The sequence below is a fragment of the Melanotaenia boesemani genome, chromosome 23 (genome assembly GCF_017639745.1).
Source record: "Melanotaenia boesemani isolate fMelBoe1 chromosome 23, fMelBoe1.pri, whole genome shotgun sequence".
Classification (NCBI taxonomy): domain Eukaryota; kingdom Metazoa; phylum Chordata; class Actinopteri; order Atheriniformes; family Melanotaeniidae; genus Melanotaenia; species Melanotaenia boesemani.
In genome coordinates, this window is record NC_055704.1 from 5,631,571 (window position 1) to 5,657,467 (window position 25,897).

The 25,897-nt window shown below is 44.3% G+C and overlaps 2 protein-coding genes across 6 annotated transcripts in view; both read right to left on the reverse strand.

Annotated features, from left to right (window-relative positions):
• ipo8 (importin 8) overlaps nucleotides 1–9,870 on the reverse strand; it is a 33,261-nt gene extending 23,391 nt beyond the window's left edge. For both annotated transcript variants that reach the window (XM_041977656.1, XM_041977655.1), the window contains exons 1-12: nucleotides 9,696–9,870; nucleotides 8,339–8,420; nucleotides 6,136–6,292; nucleotides 5,896–6,054; nucleotides 3,728–3,884; nucleotides 3,563–3,652; nucleotides 2,836–2,930; nucleotides 2,687–2,771; nucleotides 2,482–2,616; nucleotides 934–1,033; nucleotides 744–820; nucleotides 542–658 (exon numbers count right to left, since the gene is read on the reverse strand). In XM_041977656.1, coding sequence (XP_041833590.1) covers nucleotides 542–658; nucleotides 744–820; nucleotides 934–1,033; nucleotides 2,482–2,616; nucleotides 2,687–2,771; nucleotides 2,836–2,930; nucleotides 3,563–3,652; nucleotides 3,728–3,884; nucleotides 5,896–6,054; nucleotides 6,136–6,292; nucleotides 8,339–8,420; nucleotides 9,696–9,779 — 1,338 coding nt within the window. In that variant the 5' untranslated portion in view covers nucleotides 9,780–9,870. The remainder of the gene's footprint in view (nucleotides 1–541; nucleotides 659–743; nucleotides 821–933; nucleotides 1,034–2,481; nucleotides 2,617–2,686; nucleotides 2,772–2,835; nucleotides 2,931–3,562; nucleotides 3,653–3,727; nucleotides 3,885–5,895; nucleotides 6,055–6,135; nucleotides 6,293–8,338; nucleotides 8,421–9,695) is intronic.
• An 8,736-nt stretch (nucleotides 9,871–18,606) lies between these two features.
• The window catches only part of caprin2 (caprin family member 2), a 29,656-nt gene continuing 22,365 nt past the window's right edge, over nucleotides 18,607–25,897 (reverse strand). For 2 of the 4 annotated variants that reach the window (XM_041978055.1, XM_041978054.1), the window contains exons 16-21: nucleotides 25,438–25,572; nucleotides 25,219–25,351; nucleotides 24,970–25,140; nucleotides 24,803–24,864; nucleotides 24,040–24,097; nucleotides 18,607–19,780 (exon numbers count right to left, since the gene is read on the reverse strand). In XM_041978055.1, coding sequence (XP_041833989.1) covers nucleotides 19,209–19,780; nucleotides 24,040–24,097; nucleotides 24,803–24,864; nucleotides 24,970–25,140; nucleotides 25,219–25,351; nucleotides 25,438–25,572 — 1,131 coding nt within the window. In that variant the 3' untranslated portion in view covers nucleotides 18,607–19,208. The remainder of the gene's footprint in view (nucleotides 19,781–24,039; nucleotides 24,098–24,802; nucleotides 24,865–24,969; nucleotides 25,141–25,218; nucleotides 25,352–25,437; nucleotides 25,573–25,897) is intronic. The other 2 variants (XM_041978056.1, XM_041978057.1) reach the window with 2 other exon arrangements.

Below are 25,897 nucleotides of genomic sequence, written 5' to 3' on the forward strand. Positions count from 1 at the left end.
ACTTTCAGTGGAAACCTGTGAATAGCAGCCAAGTTCATCTAGGAATGACTCAAGTAGTCCTAGGAAGGAGTAAAGTAAAGTCTCTATAATATCTGTGTGAAGTAAAGAATGGGGAAGTCAGACACAGCTAAAATGATCCTCCATGTTGTAGACTTTTAATCAGCTGGAGCTGCTAGGTAAACTACTTAAAATTTCATTTTCCACTGTTTTGAATTGAAATGCAATTAAATGCTTTTTCATCAGACATTACAAAGCTTGAGTTTACAATATTAATGTCTGTGTCAAATATTTTTAGGGCAAATTTTCTATCCACTCATTTAGATGGTTCTGCAAAGAAAAATCTGTAAGTATAATAAAACACTCCTCATTCAGGGCTGTGTGGACCTGATTTTATGTCCTACCAATGTCGACATCAAACCTACGTCATTGGACGAGGTGCTTGGGAGAGTCTTTTAGCTGAGTTTCTCCCGTCATGTAGCTATGCTACATGTTAGCATTGCTGCTTCCTGCTGTCTGCTAACATCCACTGGACTGTACTTACCTTCAGTAAAAGCTCTGCCAGAGCTCCAATACAGTGCAACGCTCCATCCTTCCTGCGGGGGTCAGCAGACGGGTCCATCAGGATCCGGTGGCAGAACTCCATCATCTGAGGAAGAACCTGGCGAGAAGAACAGGTGGTTCAGGTTCTGATGGTCAAAAGGAAATCCCAGTTTACCCTCCATCTCCTGCAACAGGTTTCCGACCTCTTTCCTTTTCCGAGCCGCTTTACACAGAAAGCTCTGAGCAGCCGTCACTGGGAGGGCGTGGTCATCGTACAGGTCTGCAACACACACACACACACCATCCTCCTTAAACCAACAGCGATGTTTTTTGTCTTTGTTCATGTCAGTAAAGTTCAGACTGTACGTCCCAGCAGGAAGTGTGAACACTCACTGAACTTCATGCGAATGTATTCATAAGGATCTTCCTGCCACAAGCGCTCATCTTCCTCCTTGTAGCACATCAGAGGGAAGACGACCTCCTGGCAGATGGCCTGGAACAGACGCAAAGTTTGGAGAAGATGAGCTGATCAGCTGACAGCTGAATGGCTTACACACAACATCAAACGGTTTCTCTTCCATTAAAAACTGCTCCACTTCGGGCGGATGCTGAGGAATTCTCAGCTCCTGTTGGAGCTGTGAAGAGGTCACACCAGGTCATTTCATTTCGTTCTCCAAGATGACTGTAGAAGTTGTAGTGGATAAGTTAATCTTGTATTCACTGTGCTATGACTCCATCTGTACCAAACATGAGTCTGGAATGTTGTTAGAGGCAAAGACCTGAGAGTGGAGTTGACTGTACCAGACCAGCCTTGTCCCATGCACACAGAGATTTCTTATGAAGCTCTGTCAATCTTTCCATCTGAGAGACTCTGCCTCTCTGAAATGATGTGGCTGCATCAGATTCACTATCAGCTCTTATTTTCCATCGCATGGTGAAATGTCTCAGTTTCATCCTCTGAGATGTTGGTTATATTCTACTGGGGATAAAATATGACCTGATGAGATGTGGAAATCATTGAATTCACTTTATATTTTTCCACAGCACAAGATGTTTTATTTACGTTTATCTACGTTTTATTTGCATTTTACCAGAACTGATTAGAGGTTGTATGTCCAGCCAGTATCATATTTATATCAGTTTAATCTTAACTTTCTATACATTTAAAGTTCCAGTTGGAGGAATCTTTATTATCTCTGTGGGCTAACTTGCTGTGTACAATCGCACAGAAACAATAAACATCTAAAAGAACGTCGATAAATAAAAATTGTAAAAAAGAGAAAAAAATGTACCAATTTATTTATTCTATGTAACTTTAATCACATTTACTGTTGTGAAAATCCTACAATTAGTGTAGATTTTGTTGGAATTTTTTATCTTTGAGTCATCTGTGGTGGCAGTGGCTCAGGTGGTAGAGCGGGTCATCCAGTGATTGAAACTTTGGTGGTCCGAGTCCCGCTCCCCCGGTCATCCGTTGTTGTGTCAGCATGAATATTGGGTGGTGGTTGGAGAAGCTGTAGGCGGATTAGCTGCCATTTTTCCGTCACTCTGATACAATGTGAAGTGCTTTGGGTGGCTTGAAAAGGGCTGTATAAATCCGATCCATTACAGATCTGCTATTAAACCAAAAAAGAAAACTGAAAGGAAATTAAAAATAATAACAAATAAATTTATCCTGCTGTTCAGTGACTGACATGTTTACAGGTGAAATAACCACAGAGTTCGTTAGAATTTATTTTCCAGTCACTAAAAGCTGGTGTGCAAACACGATGAAAATGTCCTTTCTCAGCCTCTGCAGATTGTTCCAATTCTCACAATATTAAAAATTTATCTGCGACTAGAGGGAAAATCCAGTGGTAACAGCATCGTTTTAGTCTTCCTGGTCTTTGCTAAACATTTCCTTGGAGAACCTATAAAAACGTGGTTATGACGAGTTCTGACCTGCATGTGGGGTTTCATCTGTTTCCAGGTCAGGGAGTGTGACAGTGACTGGTTCAGGTAATTCAGGCTCTGCTGCAGGACGCGAGGAGTGATGTACTCCCTCTGTCGGTGCTGGTGGACCACCTTCAGCAGGACCTGGAGGAGACCAGATGGAGCTCAGCAGCAGAAAGCCGGCCTGTGGAGTGTGATCAGTGATGCTGGTTACCTGCTGTATTCCTACTGCATACGTCTTCAGGAAGAAGTCTGCAAACTCGTAGTATTCCTTGGTCACATTTCCAGGACTTCCATACCTGTGGTTCAGATCATTATGATGAGCATGGGAGCTAATATTGCTCTGCTAACCTCTGTACCCACCTCTCAAACACCCTGGTGATGATGCGCAGCGCCCACTTCTTACACTTCCACCACGCCAGCTCAGGACGGTCGTCCTCATCAACCTCCAGCGTCTCCTGACAAACAGAAAGGTCAGAGCTGGAGGAGTTCAGACCAGTTTAAGAGCAGGAACCAGAACGTTTCACTCAACCTGGTGAAGATGATGGAATCACCACACCTGGAGGACGTTCTGAGAAATCTTACGTCAGCTGTTTCTGATATTTGGATCAAAGAGGAAGGTCTGAAAGGGAAACACAGGGATGGAGCAAGGAAGACGTCGAAGCACAAGGACAGACACCTCAAAGCAACATGACTGGAAAAGGAAAACGAAAGCCAGTGAACAGAAGCCGGAGTCCATGTTTGAACGGAGGAAAAGCAGCTTCCAGAGAAGCTGGATGGAGGCCATGTTCAGGGACGAGGAACTTCTGGTCCAGCACCTTGGTGATGCTGAGCTTGTTTTTCAAGATGAGGATGATGACAACTGAGAGGATGAAGAAAAGGATGATGATGTAACATGGACAAAACCCAGACCAGATCTGATGAGGATCCGACCAGCTGCTGAATGATGGAACCTGATTGATGAAGATTATTAATTTGATCAACAACGTCCTCCAAGGATTCAAGTCTACGTGTAGAAACCCAGCCGGCCATAAAGCAGGTCGCTGTGGTGAATCCATCATTTTACCAGCCAGAGAAAACCAGGTCTTACAGCGGGAACGTCTCGGTCCATCACCGCTCGCAGGATTTCCATCCACTGAGTCATCACCATGTTGTTGATCAGCTGGAGAGGCAGCGAGTACTGCAGGAACAGATCAACATCATCATCATCATCATGCTGAGGTAAACCAATCAGAATAATTTGGTTCACTCTCACCTGTACGAGGGCATGGAAGATCTTGAGGATCTGTTTCTGGATGAGGACAGAGAAGATGGTGGCGTCCGTCATCAGCTGGCTGATCAGCTGTTGAATCCTGGGTAAGAAAATCTGCATGGCTGCCAGCAGCGGCTCCCTCTCATCAGCCTTCCTGTATCTTAACACACACACACACACACACAACTTCATGCTAGTTTACCTGTTACCTGCTTCAGTAACCCCCTCCCCACACACACACCTGGTATTTACAAGGACTGAAAATGAAAGAAAAACTGGTCGTCTTCAACCAAATGTTTCCTCAACACAGCTATTCAGGAAATAATATTCAATTGGTTTCCAGGAGATGGGAAGATTTCCAGGTGTAAAATTAAATAAATACACTGTCTGGCTAAAACAAACTCTCCACCTGGATTTAACTAAGCAAACAGGTGGGAGCCTCCTATTGGATGATTCCTGTAGGGTGATCATCTTCCAGCTGCAACTAGTTATTTAACTCCAACCGATGCAACGAGCAGCTTCTCATGTCTTAAACAACCACGTGGAAAGAAAAGATGCTGGTCTGTTCCAGAAGGGTCAGATCATTGCCATCAAGCAGAGAAAACACATGAGAAGCAGAAACTACTAAAACTGGGTTCGGAACCGTCCAACCATTAATAAAAACTGGTAGGATGGTGGGGAGCCATCGTCTTCCAGGAAGAAATGTGGTCAGAAAAACATTGGTGATCACTTCAAGGTTTGATGTAATCAGATGGAAGAAAAACAGCAGTAGAACTTAGGACTATGTTTAATAGTAAAAGTTAGAACATTTCCAGACATCATTTTCACTCATGGATTGGCCACTAGAGTCCAGACCTGAACCCCACTGAGAACGTTTGGGATGTGCTGGAGGAGGCTTTGAGTAGCGGTCAGACTCTCCATCATCTATACAAGATCTTAATTAATGCAACTCTGGGTGGAGATAAATCTGGATGGAAACATTGCAGAAGATTCTAGAGACGATGCCACAGACAAGCTGCTGGATTCAGAGATGAAGGAGGTCCACCTGCTTTTCTTTCCTTGGTCAGGCACTGAATCTCCCACCAGCAAAACCAGTATGGTCTGATAGTTATTTTACACTTTAAACTATTTATCACAATAAAACCAACGTGGTTTTACACGGTCCAACAGCGTAAAACAGGAACAAAGAGAAAGTTTCTCCTGTGGGGGGGTCTGTGGTAATCCAGACTAGTATCTTTCCTCCAGGTCCCTGTAGCTATTGTTAGTCTCAGACCAGCTGCTATGTTCTGCCCAGTGTGATCTGGAAAGAATTGAGCCTGGAGACATTTCGTTTTCATGTTGAAATCTGCGTCAATAAAATGTAGCGCGACATTTCTATACGGCTCTATGGTGCGGCTTGATCACAGGTCCGTAGCGGCGGCGAAACATTGGACTGTAGCCACGTCCTTTACAACACCTTCACCACATCATACAGGGCAGCAGAGACACTCCACTAACATGGAGACGAGATGGCAGTGATGCCGTTTGACCAAAGTGTTGATGAGTTTCTTAAATCCCGGGTTGTTCACTGTGTTAACTGAGGAAAAAGTTATGTTTGTTTATAATGTTTGTTGTCTCTGTGTCTCTGGAAGATGTTGGATTATTTAGTCACGACTCACTTCTTGTGTCGCGTCACAAGCCCCCGTGTGCACGTCTGCGTGAACGAGCGCAACATTTCACATGCACAAACGTCGCCTGTCGCTTGGCTGGAGGAGGGCAGCGATTTTCGGCTCATCGTGCAAGTTCCATAGAAAATGATGGAGAAGGAGCGACGTCGCCTCCCGTGTGTCCAGCCTTAACTGGTTAGGTGTTTGCAACTCGCGGGAGGAGTCTGCAGCAGAGCGCTGCAATGCCAGTGGTGCTCGATTTGCAATTGAAAACAACACAAGAGGAAACTGCGAAGGACAAAAAAATTTGGCTCCTTTCATTTTTATGATTGTTGAAAACCCAGATCGTAATTGTGATTAAAATTCGATCCAAGCCCTACCTGAACTTACAACGTTCTGTCAGCCTGAACACATTTTCTGGGAAATTTAAGTGTTTTCTGGCCTCCTGATATTAGTGTTAAAGCCCTCCTAGATGGACGTTCAGAGTGAGGAAATCAAACTCACCAATGTAAGTGGGTTACTCACTCGTATGTTTTGACCAGCTGGTAGAGAGCCAGCAGGCTGCCATACCAGCTGCCGCTGCTCTGGGACTGGAGATACATGCCGATCTTGTCCACAATGGCGGTCCAGCGGCCTGGGAAGTCGTGTTTGATGATGGCTCTCAGACACATGGTCAGCTGGGCACTACAAACATAAAACCATCATTCAGGAGCCCACTGGGACTTAAATGAACATCAGGAAAGATCTAAAGTACTTCCTCTGTACCGTATGGATTCTGGACAGCGGATGATGCCCTCCACTATGTGCTCTCTGATCTGCTGCCGGTCGTTCTCATGAATGTTGAAGGGAAACACAACCTCACCCACAGATGGTTCCCGGTCTTGCCAGTACTGACTCACCATGTTCTTCAGGTAGATGGCCGCTAAGCACACACACAAACACACACACAAAATCAGTCAATGTAAAGGTCACATAACTCTGGAGTTTCCTTCTGATTTAATGAAGCAGGATCAATATATTCATGGTCTACGTCGACAAACACTGAAATAACTGGAACGTCCTCTATGAACCACATGGAGACTATTTTGACTCCTCACATCAACTTATGTGTGGACAGTATTTCCCTGATATGTCCTCTGCCTCCACCTCTAGCCCGTCTGTCTCCTGATACGTCCTCAGCCTCCACCTCTAGCCCGTGTGTCTCCTGATACATCCTCAGCCTCCACCTCTAGCCCGTCTGACTTCTGATACGTCCTCAGCCACCACCTCTAGCCCGTCTGTCTCCTGACACGTCCTCAGCCCCCACCTCTAGCCTGTCTGACTCCTGAGACCTCCTCTGCCTCCACCTCTAGCCCGACTGTCTCCTGAGACCTCCTCAGCCTCCACCTCTTGCTCGTCTGGCTTCTGCTACATCCTCAGCCTCCACCTCTAGCCTGTCTGTCTCCTGATACGTCCTCTGCCTCCACCTCTAGCCCGTCTGTCTTCTGATACCTCCTCAGCCTCCACCTCTAGCCCGTCTGGCTTCTGATACGTCCTCTGCCTCCACCTCTAGCCTGTTTGTCTCCTGATACGTCCTCTGCCTCCACCTCTAGCCCATATTCTGATACGTCCTCTGCCTCCACCTCTAGCCCGTCTGTCTCCTGATACGTCCTCAGCCCCCACCTCTAGCCCGTCTGTATCCTGATACGTCCTCTGCCTCCACCTCTAGCCCGTCTGTCTCCTGATACGTCCTCAGCCTCCACCTCTAGCCCGTCTGTCTTCTGATATGTCTTCTGCCTCCACCTCTAGCCCGTCTGTCTCCTGATACGTCCTCAGCCTCCACCTCTAGCCCGTCTGTTCTCTGATACGTCCTCTGCCTCCACCTCTAGCCCGTCTGTTCTCTGATACGTCCTCTGCCTCCACCTCTAGCCAGACTGTTTCCTGAGACCTCCTCTGCCTCTACCTCTAGCCCGTCTGGCTTCTGATACATCCTCTGCCTCCACCTCTAGCCCGTCTGTCTTCTGATACGTCCTCTGCCTCCACCTCTAGCCCGTCTGTCTCCTGATACATCCTCTGCCTCCACCTCTAGCCCATATTCTGATACGTCCTCTGCCTCCACCTCTAGCCCGTCTGTCTCCTGATACGTCCTCAGCCCCCACCTCTAGCCCGTCTGTATCCTGATATGTCCTCAGCCCCCACCTCTAGCCTGTCTGTATCCTGATATGTCGTCTGCCTCCACCTCTAGCCCGTCTGTCTCCTGATACATCCTCTGCCTCCACCTCTAGCCCGTCTGTCTCAGAGACCTCCTCTCCCTCCACCTCTAGCCCGTCTGTCTCAGAGACCTCCTCTCCCTCCACCTCTAACCCGTCTGTCTCCTGATACGTCCTCTGCCTCCACCTCTAGCCGGTCTGTCTTCTGATACGTCCTCTGCCTCCACCTCTAGCCCGTTTGTCTCAGAGAGCTCCTCTCCCTCCACCTCTAGCCCGTCTGTCTCCTGATACAACCTCAGCCTCCATCTCTAGCCCGTCTGTCTCCTGATAAGTACTCTGCCTCCACCTCTAGCCCGTGTGTCTCCTGATACGTCCTCTGCCTCCATCTCTAGCCCGTCTGTCTCCTGATACGTCCTCTGCCCCCACCTCTAGCCCGTCTGTCTTCTGATACATCCTCAGCCCCCACCTCTAGCCTGTCTGTCTCCTGGTACGTTCTCTGCCTTCACCTCTAGCCCGTCTGTCTCAGAGACCTCCTCTCCCTCCACCACTAGCCCGTCTGTCTCCTGATATGTCCTCTGCCTCCACCTCTAGCCCGTCTGTCTCAGAGACCTCCTCTCCCTCCACCTCTAGCCTGTCTTAAATGCGTTTAATACAATTCAGCTGCTCTGTCATAAAGTCCAGGTGGTATCAAGTGACTGTGACCACATTCCCTCCAGAGCACAAACAACAGATTTCTCTTTAATAAGTTGTTCCAGGACAAAACCAGTTTCAGGTCTTACCGGCCTGGCGGACAGGAAACTCCACCTGCTCCGACACGATGATCTGAAGCAGGGTGGGGGCAAAGTTGATGATCTTGTAGGACTGAAACACAAACACATAGCTTTACCATGTTGTTCAGGTAAAAGTGGAACCACTTCAACTTTTTTAGGAGATATCACCAAACTGAACGCAGAACTTCTTCCTGACAAGTCCAAACGTAAGTTGGAAACCCACCAGGGAAAATGTGGCCTAAGACGCTGGAATCCTGAAATGTTCCAGAGAACATTCCCTCAGAACTTTCTACTGAGATTCTCTATCCAGACCCCGAGAAAAGTCTCTGGATTTTCATCATTGTACGAACGTTGTCTGCAAATATTCTGGATCATTTCCAGTCGTGCACGCAAACGTGTGTCTTACTTGGTGAGATTGTGTCCTTCCTGTTGCCATGGATACATATATAAATCTGCAGGTGTCATAAACACAATGAGGAGCCTCATATGCTGCTGCATCACCACCTGGATCACCTGCTGTACTATCTCCTTCTCATCTCCAGCTGAAAGCCTCTTGCTGACATGTTTGGAGAATAATAAAGGCAAAAAGACCAAACTATCTGAAATGATTCCAGGAAATTCGGGCTGTTCCTGTGAAGACTCTTCAATGGTAACAACGTTAACATCACATCCGCTATCACTTCCTAACAACTGAAGGTGTACTGCGGCTCAGATGAAGTGGTAGAAGGAAGAGCAGCATATTTACTGTGTTTCATGACTAAACAAACAGAATTATTGCTGTAAATGTTTAAAACAAGTGATGAGAAGCAGGCTGCTAACAGCTGATTCCATCAGAGCTCCGGTATGAAGCATTCATTCATTTTACAATGAAATCACCCGTTTAGTCCAGTCATATCTGACTTTACTCGGGTTTAGATTTTAGGGTGGGTTTGGACCAAAGGGACAGACAGGGAACTGGAAACGACCTGAATCAGTCCTGCACCAGTAGCTGACTCAGAGTGGTATTCAGAGCAGTTTCTGGATTATCTTTGGTCTGCACTGATGACTGGACCACAGAATTCACCTCACACAAGCACCAGCAGCAGCAGCTGCGGAGTCGGGACAGTCCCTGTGACCGGTACTGGGTCTGAGTACCGCTTGGTGGTCCCGGTCCGGCTAACTGATCTGCCTCACATTACCGGGTCAGTGTGACAGAACAGTCTGGTCTCAGGTCTGACGTTCAGATCGCCCAGACAGAAACTCTCCATGTTGGTCCACGGAGATCAGAACACGGCCTGCGCTCTTCCACAAACATCGTTCCCGTCCGCAGGCCGAAACGGTTCCGGTTTCACACTGACCGGCAGCCATCACATCCTCAGCTGCTCACCTGGTTCAGCTCATTCTCGGCCGCAAGCCTGAGATTCGGGTCGATGGTCCCTTTCAGAGCCTGGATTATCCGGTTCGGGTCCATTTGTGTCCGGTTCCCTTTGTGGTTTTTAAGCTAACGTCCTAGCAGTGATGATGGGTCTGTGTTTAATGGCTCGAGCTGAGAAAAACTTCCGGGAACTACAAAAACAACTTCCGACACTTTACTTTCAAAGTAAAAGTAAAAGACAGTACAGGAAAAAGATTTGATTAACAATTTGCGGTCAGAGTCCACTGAAAAACATATACAATTTGAAGTTTATAAACATTTACTTTAATTGAAAAATATTAACTAGACGTGTATATATATGTATTTATATATATATACATTTTTTTCCTTTTATTTCATGTACAGGACAAAGTGCTTTACATAAAACAAAGGCATTAAAGATATTAAGAAGTAGTAAAAGGCAGCAACACATAGCAAGAATCACAATAATATTGTAAATTACATTAAAATGATTAAAAGCAAGATAAATTAAAAAGTTACCGTGCAGATTTCATCATAGGTGCATGAGAAAAGAAATGTTTTTAACCTGGATTTTAAAATGTCCACATTTGGTGAAAGTTTAATCTCCACTGGCAGTTTGTTCCACTTGTTTCTAGCTGTAGTTGTTCATTTATGTCTTGTCTAGATTGTACCTTTTTAGCAGAGGTTTGATTGCAGCTGTTTTTAGAAGCTCTGGGAAGACGCCTGAAATTAAAGATAAGTTTACAACCTGTAACAGATCTGGCTCCAGAGACCTTTTTGAAGAAACCTGTGGTCAGGATGTCCAAACACCAAGAAGAGGAGTTCAGCTGACATAAGATGTCCCCCAGATCTTTGCTGAGGTGGCGTGGCTCAGTGGGTAGATTGGTCATCCTGTAACCCAAGGGTTGCTGGTTAGATCCCGACCCATCAAGCTCATGGTGAGGTTTCCCCTAGCAAGACACCAAACCCCTAACTGCTCCCTACTGGGTTGTGGTTGAGCAATTCCCCCATCAGTGTGTGAATGGGTGAATGTGACGTATATGTAAAGTGCTTTGGGTAAAAGCACTATATAAGTACAGACCATTTGCTGTTAATGGGTGTTTAAACTTGTTTTCAATGGATACAGTATGTCTGTTGAACCTGCTGATGATCCAACTGCTTGTCTGATATTCTGGATTTTTTCTGTGAAGAATTTGGCAAACTCATTGCAGGCCTTGGTGGAATAAAGTTCAGGTGCTACTGACACAAGAGGGTTTGTTAACCTGTCGACAGCAGCTAATAAGACCCGAACATTATGATAGTTATAGGACTTCCTTGCATTCCTGTGGCAGAAATTTTACTTATGCTCTATATATAATATAATCACACCTATAATTACTTCCTTTATTATATTCATTTACACTTTTTACATTGTACATTTTTACTCATGCTTTTATTCACTGTTACGACCCAGTACAGGGGTATGATGGATGTAACAAAAGAATGAGAATTGTGGACAGATGTAAAACCGGGAGATAACAGAATTTATTGATACAAGTGGGAATGAGAATAAATACAAGGACAAAGGTGGTGAATCAAGTGCTGGGGTTAGCGAAGCTGCTTAAATCAAGAAATCAATATAAGAACTATTTTCTAAAGTTAACTCAAAACAAGCCAGTAAAAACAAAGCTGATAATAACCAAAAAAAGGGTGAACAAAACTGGCCAAGTAATCTATATAGTAACAAAAAGTGGAGCAGCTCCAATACCTAAAATTTAACCAAAAGAATTATTATAAACCACTACAATCCTAACTAGGCCAACGCACTCTAATTTTACTACTAAACTAACAAAATATAACTAAGGGAGAAGCCAAAAGGGCTTTAAGACTTATCACACAAAAGAAAAACAAGACTATCCGTCAATAAACTACAAAAGTAGGGATGTTATGCTCGAACCGATTTGCTCGATCACGTGTTGAGCATGTGACACAGAAGTGTTGCGAGCATTGTCTTTTTTTTTTTTTTTTTTTCTCCATTGTTTTATTGAAATCTTAGAACATACAGATTAATTGGTAAATTAACAAACAATTAACAAAAAGAACAGGGAACAAAAAAAGAAAACAAAAACAAGAAACGCCAGGGGTTTTACATGAAAGTAATAAACAATGACAAGCAAATACAACTTATAAAAATACATTAAATTTTGAACATAGGGATACTGTTTTCAGGGCTTTCCTATTGTCGGAGGAGGTCAGGGTGCAGATATATAGCTCCACTTCTTTTAGAAAACAAACACATGAGGGTTTCGTTTTGGTAACTTTACATTTGTGAATATAAAATTTGGCCAACAACAATATAAGGTTACACAGAAAGAAATAATCATTCAAATCTTTTTCAACATTTGTGAGTCCAAATAAGACATATTTGAAAAAAAGTTTAAAATTATCGTAAACATTGTCTAAAATAAAACAGCAGATACCTCGCCACAGGTGACTGGTGTGTTCGCAGGCCCAGAGAAGGTGAGAGACTGTTTCTGGATGAACATTGCAAAAGGAACAGGCAATATCAATGTCTTTCTTATACCTAATCAGGAATGATTTCACTGGGTAACAGCGATGGATGATTTTAAAAGAAACTTCTTTCACTTTATTAACTAATAAGTATTTATTGGGGAGAGTCCATGTTTTGTTCCAGCATACTCCAGTAACCATACTAGACCAGGCTGAGATCACATATGGGACAGATGCAGAGTCAGCTTGGAATAAACTACGAATAATTTTATTATTTTTAGAAGAGCCAGATTGAAACCATGACCTACCAACAGAGGTGTCAAGTGGATCAAGAGAAGGTAACAAAGCGTCAGAGAGTGAAGGAGTTTGGCCCCTGTACAACATCCTTTATTCCAAATAAAGTATCTATTTGGAGAAAAGTTATGTTTGAAAATAAGAGACCAGGCCAAAAGGGCTTGTTTGTGGAAATTAGATAAAGCGACAGGAATTCGGTCAATATTGTAGTTACATAGCAGAACAAATTTAAGGCCACCTATCTTAGAGAAAACATGATGGGGAATGAAGTTCCAAATCGAAGTAGGGTTTTGGAGGCATTTTTTAATCCAATTAATTTTGAATGTGTTGTTGATAGTGGTAAAGCCAAGAAAATTAAGAGCACCTTTATCATAGTTGTTCATTAAGACAGACTTTTTAATGTAATGGGTTTTATTCTTCCAAACAAACTTGCATAGCAGCTGATCAATGTTTCTACAAGTTTTTTTTATCAACCTCTAATGAAGTGGCTGCATAAGTAATTCTAGATATTCCCTCTGCTTTAGAGAGCAATGTTCTCTCTTTGTCTCTTTGAGGCCAAGAAGTAAGTTTTTTCTTAGTTTTTTCCAGAATTGGGTTGAAATTGTTGTCACGTCTAATATTTTAATTTTTATTTATAATTATTCCTAAATATGTAACAGTTTCTTTGACAGGGATATTACAAATAAATGGTAGTTCGCAGTTCTTAATGGCCATTAATTTGCATTTATTCAGATTTAAATAGAGGCCTGAAGCTTCAGAGAACGTTTTAATAATTTCGAGTGCCAGAAGGATTTATGAGGAATTCTTTAAAAAAAATTGTTGTATCATCAGAATGATAATTTCTCTGTCCAAGATTGATATACCCTTCAGTTGACTGTTTTTGATATGGTTAGCTAATACTTGAGTGGAGAGCAAAAATAAATAGGGGGAAATAGGGCAACCTTGTCTTATTCCGCATTTTAGATTAAACCTTGGGGAAGTTCCATTTTTTAATTTAATTGAGCAATTCCTGTTGTTGTATAAAGTTTTAATGGTATTACAAAAAAGGTTACCAAATCCAAACATATCAATTGTTTTAAAGATGAACTCGTGCTCAGTTGAGTCGAAAGCTTTGTAAAAGTCTAGAAACAGGATTAAGCTTTCATCATTGATTAGTTCTGGATAATCTAGCCTGTCAAGCACAAGTCTGATATTATTGGAGATGTGTCTGTTCCTTAAAAATCCTGACTGTGTTTCATCGATAATATTATCCAGAACCAGTTTTAAGCGCTTCGCAAAAATAGAGGCCAGTATTTTGTAATCATTATTTAGAAGACTGATTGGATGCCAATTATCAATAAGTAATAGGTCCTTCTTTGGCTTGGGGATGAGTGTTATCAGCCCTTGAGTCATTGTGGGTGGGAGGATGCCTTGGATAATACTTTCATTATAGACCGCCAGTAGGAACGGAGCTTCGTCTTTGGAGAATGTTTTGTAGAACTCTGACAGCAGACCATCTGTTCCAGGTGATTTGTTATTTTTTAAGCCATCAATTGAATCTAGAACTTCCATTAAAGAGATTGGGCGATCACAGAATTCTTGGTCTTCAGGGCTAATTTGCTTAATATTTTTTATCGAGTCTAAAAAGGCAGCAGTTGTATTCTCACAATATTTAGAACTATAGAGTTTTTTATAAAAGTTGGAGCAAAAGTTAGCTATACAGGCTGCATCGCTACACACGCCATTATCTGTTTGGAGTTGATGAATTGTGTTATTCTTAGATTGAGATTTTTCTAACCTGAAAAAGTATGCAGAATTTTGCTCGCCTTCCTCTAGCCATTGCCTTCTGGATCTGATATAAGTCCCTTTAGCTTTTAATTGATAGAGTTTGTCTAATTTAGTCTGGAGCTCAAGTAGGTGGCTTATATTAAACTAAGTTAGCTCTTAACAGATTGCATACTAATTTCCTATAACAGTGGACATAAGAGTGAGAAGCAAATAATATGTTTCACCTCAGTCTGGAAGAGGAATTTCCTTTTTTTCAATAAAGGCACGACCGCCCACATAATAAGCTGCTTTACCAGCTTTTCAGGCCTCAGCCACCAGAGGCCAAAGCTTCATTCTGGTTTCTCTGTCAGCTTTGCAGAGATCCTCTGTAAAACGGAGGCTGTTGTCTCGCAGGTAGGAAGAATTTTTGGCTGCGCCCAAATTGCTGCACTGCACACGAGGGAGGAAAATTATATTATGATGCTTCTGGTACCATTGGGTCTTTTCACTCCAACGTGATGCACAGTATCAACAAAATCCTGGAGTTTTCCTTTTTCTGAAGGTAACAGAGTTTGGCAGATTCGAATCACTTCCTTACGTATATCCTTCTCTTCTATGCGCTCTGGTATGTCTTGTAGTTTCAGGTTCCATCGCCGGGAATATCTTTCCATATCAGTGATACGTGACTCCAACACACTTTATGTGTTTCTTCTCCGCATCCAGAGTGAGTTCGAGCTGAACTTTCCCCTTCACTTCACTCATTTGGTTTCAGAGAATTTCCACATGTCCTTCTAGAGATGCGATCTGCGTCGTGTTATCTTGAATCAGGGATTTTAGCTCATCTGACCGGGTATTGATAAGCTTCGACAATGTAGCAACAATGTCTGTGCTAGCTGCCTCATTTTTATCTTTCTTAGAAGGGGGTTTCTCTGGGGTAGCGGGCAGGGAGGGGAAATCTTCTTCGTCCATCACAGAAAATCTTGGGGTCTCCATGCTAGCAGTGTAGTCATGGCAGTTGTCAATGAGGGCATTAACGTTGCTAGCATCGACTCCCATTTTATCCGACTTTCCAGCGATTTTCCTTTTTGAGTTTAAGTTCGACATTTTCCTTTAAGAGGTATTTTTTGAGTTGGTTTAGACTGAGAGAATGTGTTACCACACTTGGAAGAGTGTATTTAAAGGCATTCATAAGCCGGCTGCGAATATAAAAGTTCTATTTCAAAGCTGCTCTCAAAAACGTGACCGTTCACAGCGCCATCTTGGACCTGCCCCCAGCAAGCATTGTCTCTGAGCATTGATTCAGCATGCCAAAAGTCATGTGATAGACCAAACGAGGCCTTGTTATGTCATCAGAGCGTATCGAGCACCACGCGGGATCTTCAAAGGGACTGGTCTTGTCAACCTGTCAATGAGAGATTCCAAACGCTGAGGAGATCGCGGGTTGTTGAGAGGAGATTCTGCCAGCGATTGTACGACATTACATTTTGACAACAAAATTAGGGGAAGCATCACATCAGCATTAGCTTATATTGGATCACACTTAGCTTTTAAAGATTTTGGGAAACAAACGTCTGCGCAAGACGCCGTTGCCAGAAGGAGCTCGGAGTATGAGAGAAGGACAGATCGGGCGGTGTCTTCAACATCACATGTAAGCTTTATTTCCTTCTCCTTATATAAATGTTTTTAATAGCCTTGCAAAAAGCAGTTTTTAAGATTAATCAAACTTCAACCAGAAGCATCTGAGGAAACGTCTTGGTCTGCAGCTGCAGAGGAAAACTACAACCTGCAAGACCTCAGACACCCGAGCTGGTTTCTGATCATCATCAGCAGAGAGTTTTAATCATTTTAAAGTTGGTTAATTACAATTTTGTTCTTGTGTTTCTTTCAGGTGCAACCTCTCCAAAGCTGGATAGGTAGTGTGCCAGAAGAGGAGCAGACTGAAGCCTGACATTATTGAGAAAATACGTTTTTAAATAAAAATTTATGACACATCACAAAGTTGCCAAAGCATTTTTCTCATAATACATTTCAAGATTCAAGGAAACAAGTTTCCCTGAACAACGAAAATCTTACTTTGCTGTCCACCCTGAATGCCAAAAACATTATAAAATAAATAAACAATTAAAAAAAACTAGATAGAAGATAAAGATCACATAAAAAAAACTCGGAGTAAATAATCTATGTACATAAATGTGCAGTGTGCCACATTCTACCACAATCAGCTATGCAAAAAAAGAAAAGAAAAACAAACTCATGAGATAGCTGATAAGATGCATTTGCAATATTTATTATAAATAATAAGACACATAAAACAGTAAACAATTTTACTACAACTGTCTAAAATCACTAACACAATCACTATCCCTGTTGCACAAGCACCCTTCCCTCATATGTTCCCACTGTGAGTAGACTATTGTCATTACAGATTGGTATACTTAAGTTACACCACAATTCTGTTACCTTAACTAATCTTAACTAATAACCCCTCTTTATAATTTATGAAGAACAGAAAATAAATATTCACTCATGGTAGATTACATATCGTTTATTGAATACGTATTCCAAGTTGATATAGGGATGACAGATTTGAGGTGTCAACTGCAACGCTGATCTTCTGATGCATCAGACGCCCACAGCCAGCAAATGGAGCTCTTTAATTTGGTCAAATGATTCAGAACAGCAAGCCATTTTCATGCATTTGGGTCAAAGTTGGCTCGATGATTCATGAGGCCTCGGTTTCACCACCCCTTGACAAAAGGAGAACACAAAAGCCCAAACAGTTTAACACTGTAGGAGATCTACTCTAAACTAAGTTTCTCTAATTCACAAAACCACCAAACAAACACATGCTCATAACCAAAGCTCTCAGACCAAGGGCACACTGTGCAAACAGTTGCCAAAGAATACACAGCTGCAAATGGCTTTTATTTCCTCATCAGGTGGCTGTAGGGATGATGATTGGCCTGGCAATTATCCAATCAGCTTGATGAAGGCTGAGGTGTGGTGTAAGGAGCCAATCCTCAGTAGGCAGGAAATAAGGTGTGTAGAGCATGACCAATCTCAGATGGGTGACGACACACAGGCATTTCCATGCAAAATGAGAGGGCAATTAGTGAAATGACAGGCAGCCGTAACATTCACGTTTAAGGTTTATTCTCTTCATATACATGTTCTGTTAAAAGTTCACTACGAAGGTAAGATGACCTTTATCTGGTCCTGCCCCAGACCTTTAGTCAGGCTGGTTCTGGTGAAGACACAACTATGTGAGGTTGTTTTGACGCCAGCTCTTGGAGCTGTGTGTCCACCCAAGGTCTTCAGGAAGGAAGATTCTTTCTACAGAAACGTATATCTATTGTTTTTCCTCTTGCCTCCCCAGAGTCTCTCTCAACTTCACGCGAGTCGAAACGACCACTCTCAATTACTTGCAAGTAATTCTGTATTCAATAATTTTCCTGTAATAAACTTTTTTATACTTTTACTAATTTTCTTGGTAACATTCCTCAGTTGTAAGTTATAAGAGTGAAGTTTCTTTTTATACATGTCATAATGAAACTGTAGATTTGTTTTTCCTCCATCTGCGCTCAGCTTTCCGACACTCTTGTTCCATTTTTCACCAGTGTGGAATTTCTCCATGGAGACTTACCTTCCAGACACAACTTCACCTTAATAGGAGCAATAGCACCCATAATATTCAGCATTTTAGCATTAAAACTAGCAACAAGCTCATTGACTGAAGCCCCTGACAGGGCAGATGTTAAAGAGAAGACCTGGTTAAATATCCCACTGGTGTTTTCAGTTGTACACAGTTTTGTTATCTCCATTGAGACATTTGTGTAAACAGGAATCATACTCTCAAAGAAAAAAAAGTAATGATCAAAGAGGCCCACATCACACACAGTAACCATGGAAACGTCCACACCTTTCAAAATCAGTTACTCTAGAGCGTGTCCATTAACTGCTGAGGTTGGAATTTTTTGGTTTGGATGCCGATGCATGGTAAAGTATTTTAGCTGATTTTTCGCATCATGTTGCTATGCTACATGTTATCATTGCTGCTTCCTGTTGTCTGCTAACATCTGCTGGACTGGGATGGTATGTTATTCCATATGAAGGAAGTGTCCAAATGATAAAATAGTTAAGCAGACACACCTTTTTTCGTCTCAGTGTGGACATGGTTTTCATTTGAACAATGCGGTCTCTGTACAGTGAACACCTCACAGACTTCCTCTGTGGGGTTCTGCTCTAATGTGCCGTTGCTTTTGAGGTGACGCTATGCTTGAGCACTGAACTGCAGAATTATGTTAGCCTAAAACTAGAGGACATTAACTTGTCCAGTTCTTTCACAGAAAAAAAACCCACCAAACATCACTGCTAATCTTTTATTCAGGCACTAACAGACCATTTATTTCTCCAAACAACCTGTCGGTGCTCCAAGTTGGTCTCAAGTGTACAACACCATTCCCACCACCTACCTACAGTACATTTCTCCCATCCTGAGCTAGTCCAGATGTCATGAGACCAGCATCGAGCATAGAGTGCTTCTAGTCACTTATAATTCACCTCGTTAGTTAAACCATTAACGGTTTAACACCCGGACAGTTGTCCAAAAGCCAACCAGAAAAAAAAGAAGGCACAAATTCATAACATTGCAAAAGAGTTGCCACCAAAATGTGACTGGAGGCCGTGCTAAACAATGATATACTGCAACGGGAGTTCAGAAGCTGGGACCCGGCTCCAGGTGCAACACCACAATCTACTGAACAGGAGTCCAGCAAGTCCGTCTGAGTCAAGCTTACGTAACCCCTAAACCTACTCTAAGTGTAAAGAAACGCCATTTTTCACCAATAGATCAACATTCTGAATGGGTTTTATGGTGACAAGGGCAACTGACCACATGAGACGCCAGTTTGATCCCCATGAGGGACAAATCCACCAGTCCACATGGAAGAAGAGGGCCGTTCGGCTTCCAGCTGATCAGTCCTGATACAGCAGGAAGCCAGAAAAGGTACTGTACTTCCAGGTGCTTCCATAGATGGCACCCCGATGCAGCCGGAGCCACACCTGGTCCCCTTGGAACAGAGGTAGGATGGCGTGGTTGCTGGCAGTCTCGTGATCTGGAGCTCCGTCATTGGCGTACGCCGACACCATCACCTCCTCGTTGCGCATGAGGTTAACATAGAGGGGAACATTGATGGCGAGTTTTAAGATGTGGAAGATAAAGACGTAGGTCCCGTTGACGGGGCAGGTGAAGCGGCCGATGTGGGTGTCGTACATCTCCCCCAGGTTGCTGTGCAGCTGGTCAAACACGATGGGCTGGTCTAGGTTTCCTGGGGCAAAGTTGGCGGTGCGAGAGGCAGTGAACGCAACACGCAGTGGCTGGGAGAGTGGGTAGAGCTGCATAGGAAGTAAGGCGGTGGGGTGGTGGCTGTGGGGAGTGAGTGGGACCTCCACTGTGGATACTGACATGGAGTCGCCATGACCCGAGTCCATGGTTATAAAGGTTCCTTCCCGGTCTGGGCTGCTCACCTGGGAAGAGTCACTCCAAGCTGTTCAAGAGAAAAGAGACCAGATCAGAAAATGGAAACAGTGCAACACAGCTGAACGTGCAGCTTCTGATTCTCAGTGAGATGATATGACCCAGAAATGTTGGTTTTCCCAGGCATTAACATCCTATCCAAGAGGTTTACAATCCAGCCACTAAAGGTTGTGTTTATTCAGAGACTATCCTGTAAATCCACAACGATCCAACAGCATTATTTATCACATTTCATCATAAAAAGATCACTATCACTACTATGTTGCTAAGAGACCTCTATGTGGTCCTTCCTCATCGGAAGCAGAGTCTGGGGTAGCTCAACGTGTTGGTGGGATTGAGAAGGTCTTCGAAGTATTCCTTCCACTGCCTCACAACGTCCCGAGTCGAGTTCAGCAGCCCCCCATCCCCACTGTACACAGTGTTGAAGGAGCACTGCTTTCCCCTCCTGAGCCGCCGGATGGTGGATCAGAATCTCCTCAAAGCCGTCCGGAAGTAATTCTCCATGGCCTCTCCAAACTCCTCCCATGCCCGAGTTTTTGTCTTAGCGACCACCAAAGCTGCGCTCCGCTTAGCCTGCCGATACCCATCAGCTGCCTCTGGAGTCCCACAGGCCAAAAGGCCCGATAGGACTCCTTCAGCTTGACAGCATCCTTTACTGCTGGTGTCCACCAACGAGTTCGGTGGTTACCGCCACAACAGGCACCGACGACCTTACGGCCACAGCTGCGGCTGGCCTCAAAAACAGAGGCACGGAACACAGCCCATTCGGACTCAATGTCCCCCGCCTCACCTGGGACATGGTTGAAGCTCCACTCCGGAGGTGGGAGTTGAAACTCTTTCTGACAGGGGACTCTACCAGACGTTCCCAGCAGACCCTCACAACACGCTTGGGTCTGCCAGGCCTGACCGGCATCCTCCCCCACTATCTGAGCCAACTCACCACCAGGTGGTGATCAGTTCACAGCTCCACCCCTCTCTTCACCTGAGTGTCCAGAACATGCGGCCGCAAGTCCGACGACACGACTACAAAGTCAATCATCGAACTTTGGCCTAGAGTGTCCTGGTGCCAAGTGCACATGTGGACACGCTTATGTCTGAACAAGGTGTTCGTTATGGACAGTCCATGACGAGCACAGAAGTCCAGCAACAAAACACCACTCAGATTTATATTAGGGGGGCTGTTCCGCCCAATCACGCTGTCATTGCCCACATGAGCATTGAAGTCCCTCAGCAGAACGAGGGAGTCCCCGGAAGGAGTGCTCCCCAACATCACTTCCAAGGACTCCAAAAAGGGTGGATACTCTGAACTGCTAATTGGTGCATAAGCACAAACAACAGTCAGGACCCATCCCTCCCACCTGAAGGCTGAGAGAGGCAACCCTTTTGTCCACCGGAGTAAACCCCAACGTACAGGCGCCAAGTCGGGGGGCAATGAGCATGCCCACACCTGCTCGGCGCTTCTCACCGGGAGCAACTCCAGAATGGAAGAGGGTCCAGCCCCTCTCGAGGACAGTGGTTCCAGAGCCCAAGCCGTGCATCAAGGTACTATATTTAGCTGGAACCACTCAACCTTGCGCACCACCTTAGGCTCCTTCCCCGCCAGAGAGGTGACATTCCACATCCCTAGAGCTAGCTTTTGCAACCGAGGATCAGCAGACCACCAGGGTCCCTGCCTCTGGTAGCCACCAGGCTCACACTGCACCCGACCCCTATGGCCCCTCCTGCAGGTGGTGAGCCCACGGGATGAGAGGCCCATGTCACCCTTTCGGGCTGAGCCCGACCGGGCCCCATGGGCAAAGGCCCGGCCACCAGGCGCTCATCTTCGTACCCCACCTCCAGGCCTGGCTCTAGAGGGGGGGCCCTGGTGACCCACGTCCGGGCAAGGGAAACCTTGGTCCTTGCTTTCTCATCATCACAGGGGTGATTTGAGCCACACTTCGTCTGGTCCCTCCCCTAGACACCTGTTTGCCATGGGTGACCCTACCAGGGGCATGAGCCCCTGACAACATAGCCGCTAGGATCGTCAGGACACACAAACTCCTCCACCATGATAAGGTGGCGGCTCAGGGAGGTTCTGTTAGTAATAAATTCTGCTTTCTTCTTCTGGTCGGCCTTTATGCTTCTCTATCTATTCATACATTCATTTTACATCATTTTAGCCTCATAATCTGACAGCTGAGAAACATCATGAAGCTGACTGGGATTAAAAGCTCCAGCTGCTACAGACTGGTTTATACTGGGATTAAAAGCTTCAGCTTCTACAGACTGGTTAATACTGGGATTAAAAGCTTCAGCTTCTACAGACTGGTTAATACTGGGATTAATAGCTTCAGCTTCTACAGACTGGTTTATACTGGGATTAAAAGTTCCAGCTGCTACAGACTGGGTTAGACTAAAGAGAAAAAAACTGGAGTTTTAAGACCAGAAGATCCAGTATAAATAACTTCTCAGCTGAGTTCAGTCTTAGAACCACTACAGTCCTCCATCGGCATAAAGGAATCAGCCGGTAAGTTGAGTACAAGTTCTGATTAACATCTGACCTGCATGAATGATGAATATAAGCTGTTTATATAGAACCCAAAGCTACGGTTTGTCATTGAACACCTCACGGCAACAATGAAGCGTAATGCAAGAAATGTGAGGTTGAGGTTAGTTCACTGCTTCATGTACAGGATGGCATGCACAGCTAACACATTAACCAGGGCCGAAGTGGAACCAGTTTTCAGACTGGGAGTTTTATTTTAAGACCAGCCACCTCTTTCTGATGTGAAGTAAGCTGGATAAATTAAATCTGTTCACTACTTACAATCCTGTAGTTTTATTGTGAAAATAAAGCCATTAAAAGCCCAATTTCCTGTATTAATGCATCAGTTTACCAAAACATTGACTAAAGAAATAAGTTCCATGTTTTCATACGTCTATGAAAGAGCCGTGACCTGCAGCAGGACACCGAGCCACAGATGGACGGTTACTAGCTCCACGTCTCCAGAGACCAAAACACAGACTAGCTTCATCTGGAACTGGAAGCAGCTAGTGGTTCACACAAACCGTTCCTCTCTGCCTGCCCCGCCTGCTCTGCCCTCCACCTTCTCCGCCTCCTCTGCCATCCACCAGCTCCCCCCGCCACCTGTTTCGCCCTCCACCTGCTCTTCCCTCCGCCTTCTCCGCCCTCCACCTGCTCCGTCAAGTTTTCTCCACCTTTCTTAGTTTTTTGTCTGAGTTCATTTTAGATTCGACCCTTTGAGAAGTTTTTCATCTAGTACAGAAAAAAGAAAACCTGATTTATTAATAACATCTATTGTAGTGATACGAATTCCGCTGTTTCTGACGTTAAATTGAGTCAATAGATGCCTCTGGAATAACTAAACATCTCTGTGGTCATTAGCTATACTGGAAGGACTGGGACCAGTCACAGGGATGTGTACCTCATCCATTTAATCCTACAGTTATTCCATTGAACAAATTAGACTTATTGATGTCATTCTGTGTCTTATTACATATTTTTTCTGTTATTTCTTTAAAAGCTTACAGCAGCAGTTTTATTCCCAGTACTGAGTAGTTTAACGTCCACTGGTCTAAGTGGTGATCTAACCTCACCTGACTGAATCTAGGGTGTAGAACTGAGGTGATCTCAGAGATATACTCCAGATATTACCAGACTTTTTCCTGCAGGGCTCCCTTTTCATCAACAATGTCTAGCCCCTCTGATCCCACTGCCACATCCACCCCGATGCTCACAAAGAAACGTACGAAGAACTGTGACACGAAACAGTCTTTAGTTTACTGGCTGCTTCTTCGTTAACCACAGTTAAACCATGTCGGTGGCAGAAGGAATCAGCTCCTCTGCTGCAGTGCGAGATGTTTAAACCAGGAACTCTGCAATCTGCTGAGCTTCCAATGAGACGGATGCTGCTTTAGTAAAACTCTGGTAAATACAACCAGTTTATTTCTAAAGTTATGATCAGGCTTTTCTCTGTATTCAGGATGAGACGTCCCCAAGTGGCTTCCTACTGTCAGATGCTGATGTTTGAGATGTACAACACTATGGTCTCTCTTCATTGACCGTTACCTGCTAAAGCCCAGGGTAAGACATGCCTCATCATATTTTCTTGTCTTTTTTTGGTAGCTGAAATCTGATCCATCATCGTTTCCACATTAGTATTTTCAAAATATGTCCATGTTGTGCTAGCAGTACAAAAACTATACATTTTACTCTGCCTTGCTGAGAGGACTGGGTGGAAAGGCTGAGTCTGATCTGTCTGTTCTCACCACTGGAGTTGTGTCTCCCTCCTCCTCCTCGTCTGTACATGGGTTGGTATCCAGATTCCTGTCAGGAAAACAAATTATTAAAAGAAGCCGAAGCAGGTCCAACAGCTTTCAACGAATCCTTCAACCACGGCTTGATTGTGAAGATGCAGATATCTGAGGAACCGTAATATGATCAGTCTAACTGGAGATCACTCTATAGGTCACTGTTTAGGGTAAGGGTGTCAAACATACAGCTTGGGGGCCAGAACCGGCCCGCCAGAGTGTCCAATCCAGCTTTTAGGATGAATTTGGTAAATACGAAAAAAAACATAAATATTGAAATTGTAATATAGAGTAATTTAAGATAATTTTCATCTAATAAAACTAATTTTAATACAAACAACTAATAATGTAATAAAAGTAACTAACCTCTAATGTCTCCAGGTGAGGTTTCATGCTATCAGTTTAAATTGAAAAAATTTACAGGGCAGGAGAACTTGTTCCATCTTTTCTATCTTTCTGACAGATGTGACTTTACTGGGTGGAGGTCACATGATTTAAATGAATGCTGGAATGTTTCTATGTGGTTTTATAACAGACAACATAACTCACCCGATCACAGGGACAGAAACAACATCCATGCTGTAACCCCAAGTATAAACGCTGTGTGCAACTAATTTTATAACTATTGCTAGAAAAAGCACAAAAAACGGCAGATTATACTGGTGATCCCTGCAGGGGTGACATGGTTTAGGTTGGAATGATGAAGGGAACTGGGACTCACGCTGGCTGCATAGAGGAGAGGTCCGGACTCCCTGAGATGAGACTGCGGGATGTAGGATCCTCCTGAGGAGAAGAGATCACGTTCAGGAAGACCTCCATTTTTTCATCCATCATTTGAACATTTAACAGGAAGATGAAGGACAAGGAAGACGAGTGGAGGACAGATACCTCTGAGCCAAGCAGAGGAGCGAAAGCTTTGTGCCAGTCCTTTTCCACCACGTGTCATACCTCTCACCGGTCCTCTGTAGTACTGGCTGGGCCTACTCACGCCTCCACCTGGCCGACCAGGTGACAGGAAGGACTGCCCGCTGCCGCCCGCTGTGTAATCTAACTGGCATGCTACAGAGGTCACAGCAGAACAAGAATCAGCCGGTAAAACCGAGGTAGGCTGCAGGTCATGGTCACAGGTCTACGTACCCATCTGAGGGTCTTCAGGATGAGCAAACTCTGGAGGTGTCTGGGTGCTGGCAGTGCTGTACCTGGGCTTAGAGAAAACTGCAGGACTGGGTTTGTAGTTGAGTTCCCCGTTCTGGGGCAGAGTGGTACCCACCTTTGAGGAACAGGAAACCAACATGGCTGCAGAGATGGAGACAGGTCAACAATCTAACCAAGAACCCCGGCATAGATGAAACTCACCGGCTGGATGTTGGGAAGCTGAGCAGAACTGAGAGCCCGCCTGGTGGGGGGCGTGGAAAAGGAGTCTGCCTGGGGTGGCGTAGAGGACCTCACCCCGTTACAGGGAGACCGCTTCCCCAAATCAGCCGCCGGCCTCTGGACAAGATCGACATGTTCAATCAATCAGTGGTTTATTTTTAACATGTTACAAAGAACAAACAGCTAAATGAATCAAAATCAAAAGAAATCATCTCAGTGCAATATGTCCAAAGAGTAGCAGGAAGAAGTCCAATTTATTCAACCCCAACCAATGCAACGAGCAGCTTCTCATGTCTTAAACAACCATGTGGAAAGAAAAGAGATTGGTCTGCTTCAGAAGGCTCAGATCACAGACAGAAAGCAGAGAAAACACGTGAGAAGCAGAAACTTAACCATCATCTTCCAGGAAGAAATGTGGTCAGAAAAACATCCCGAATGATGG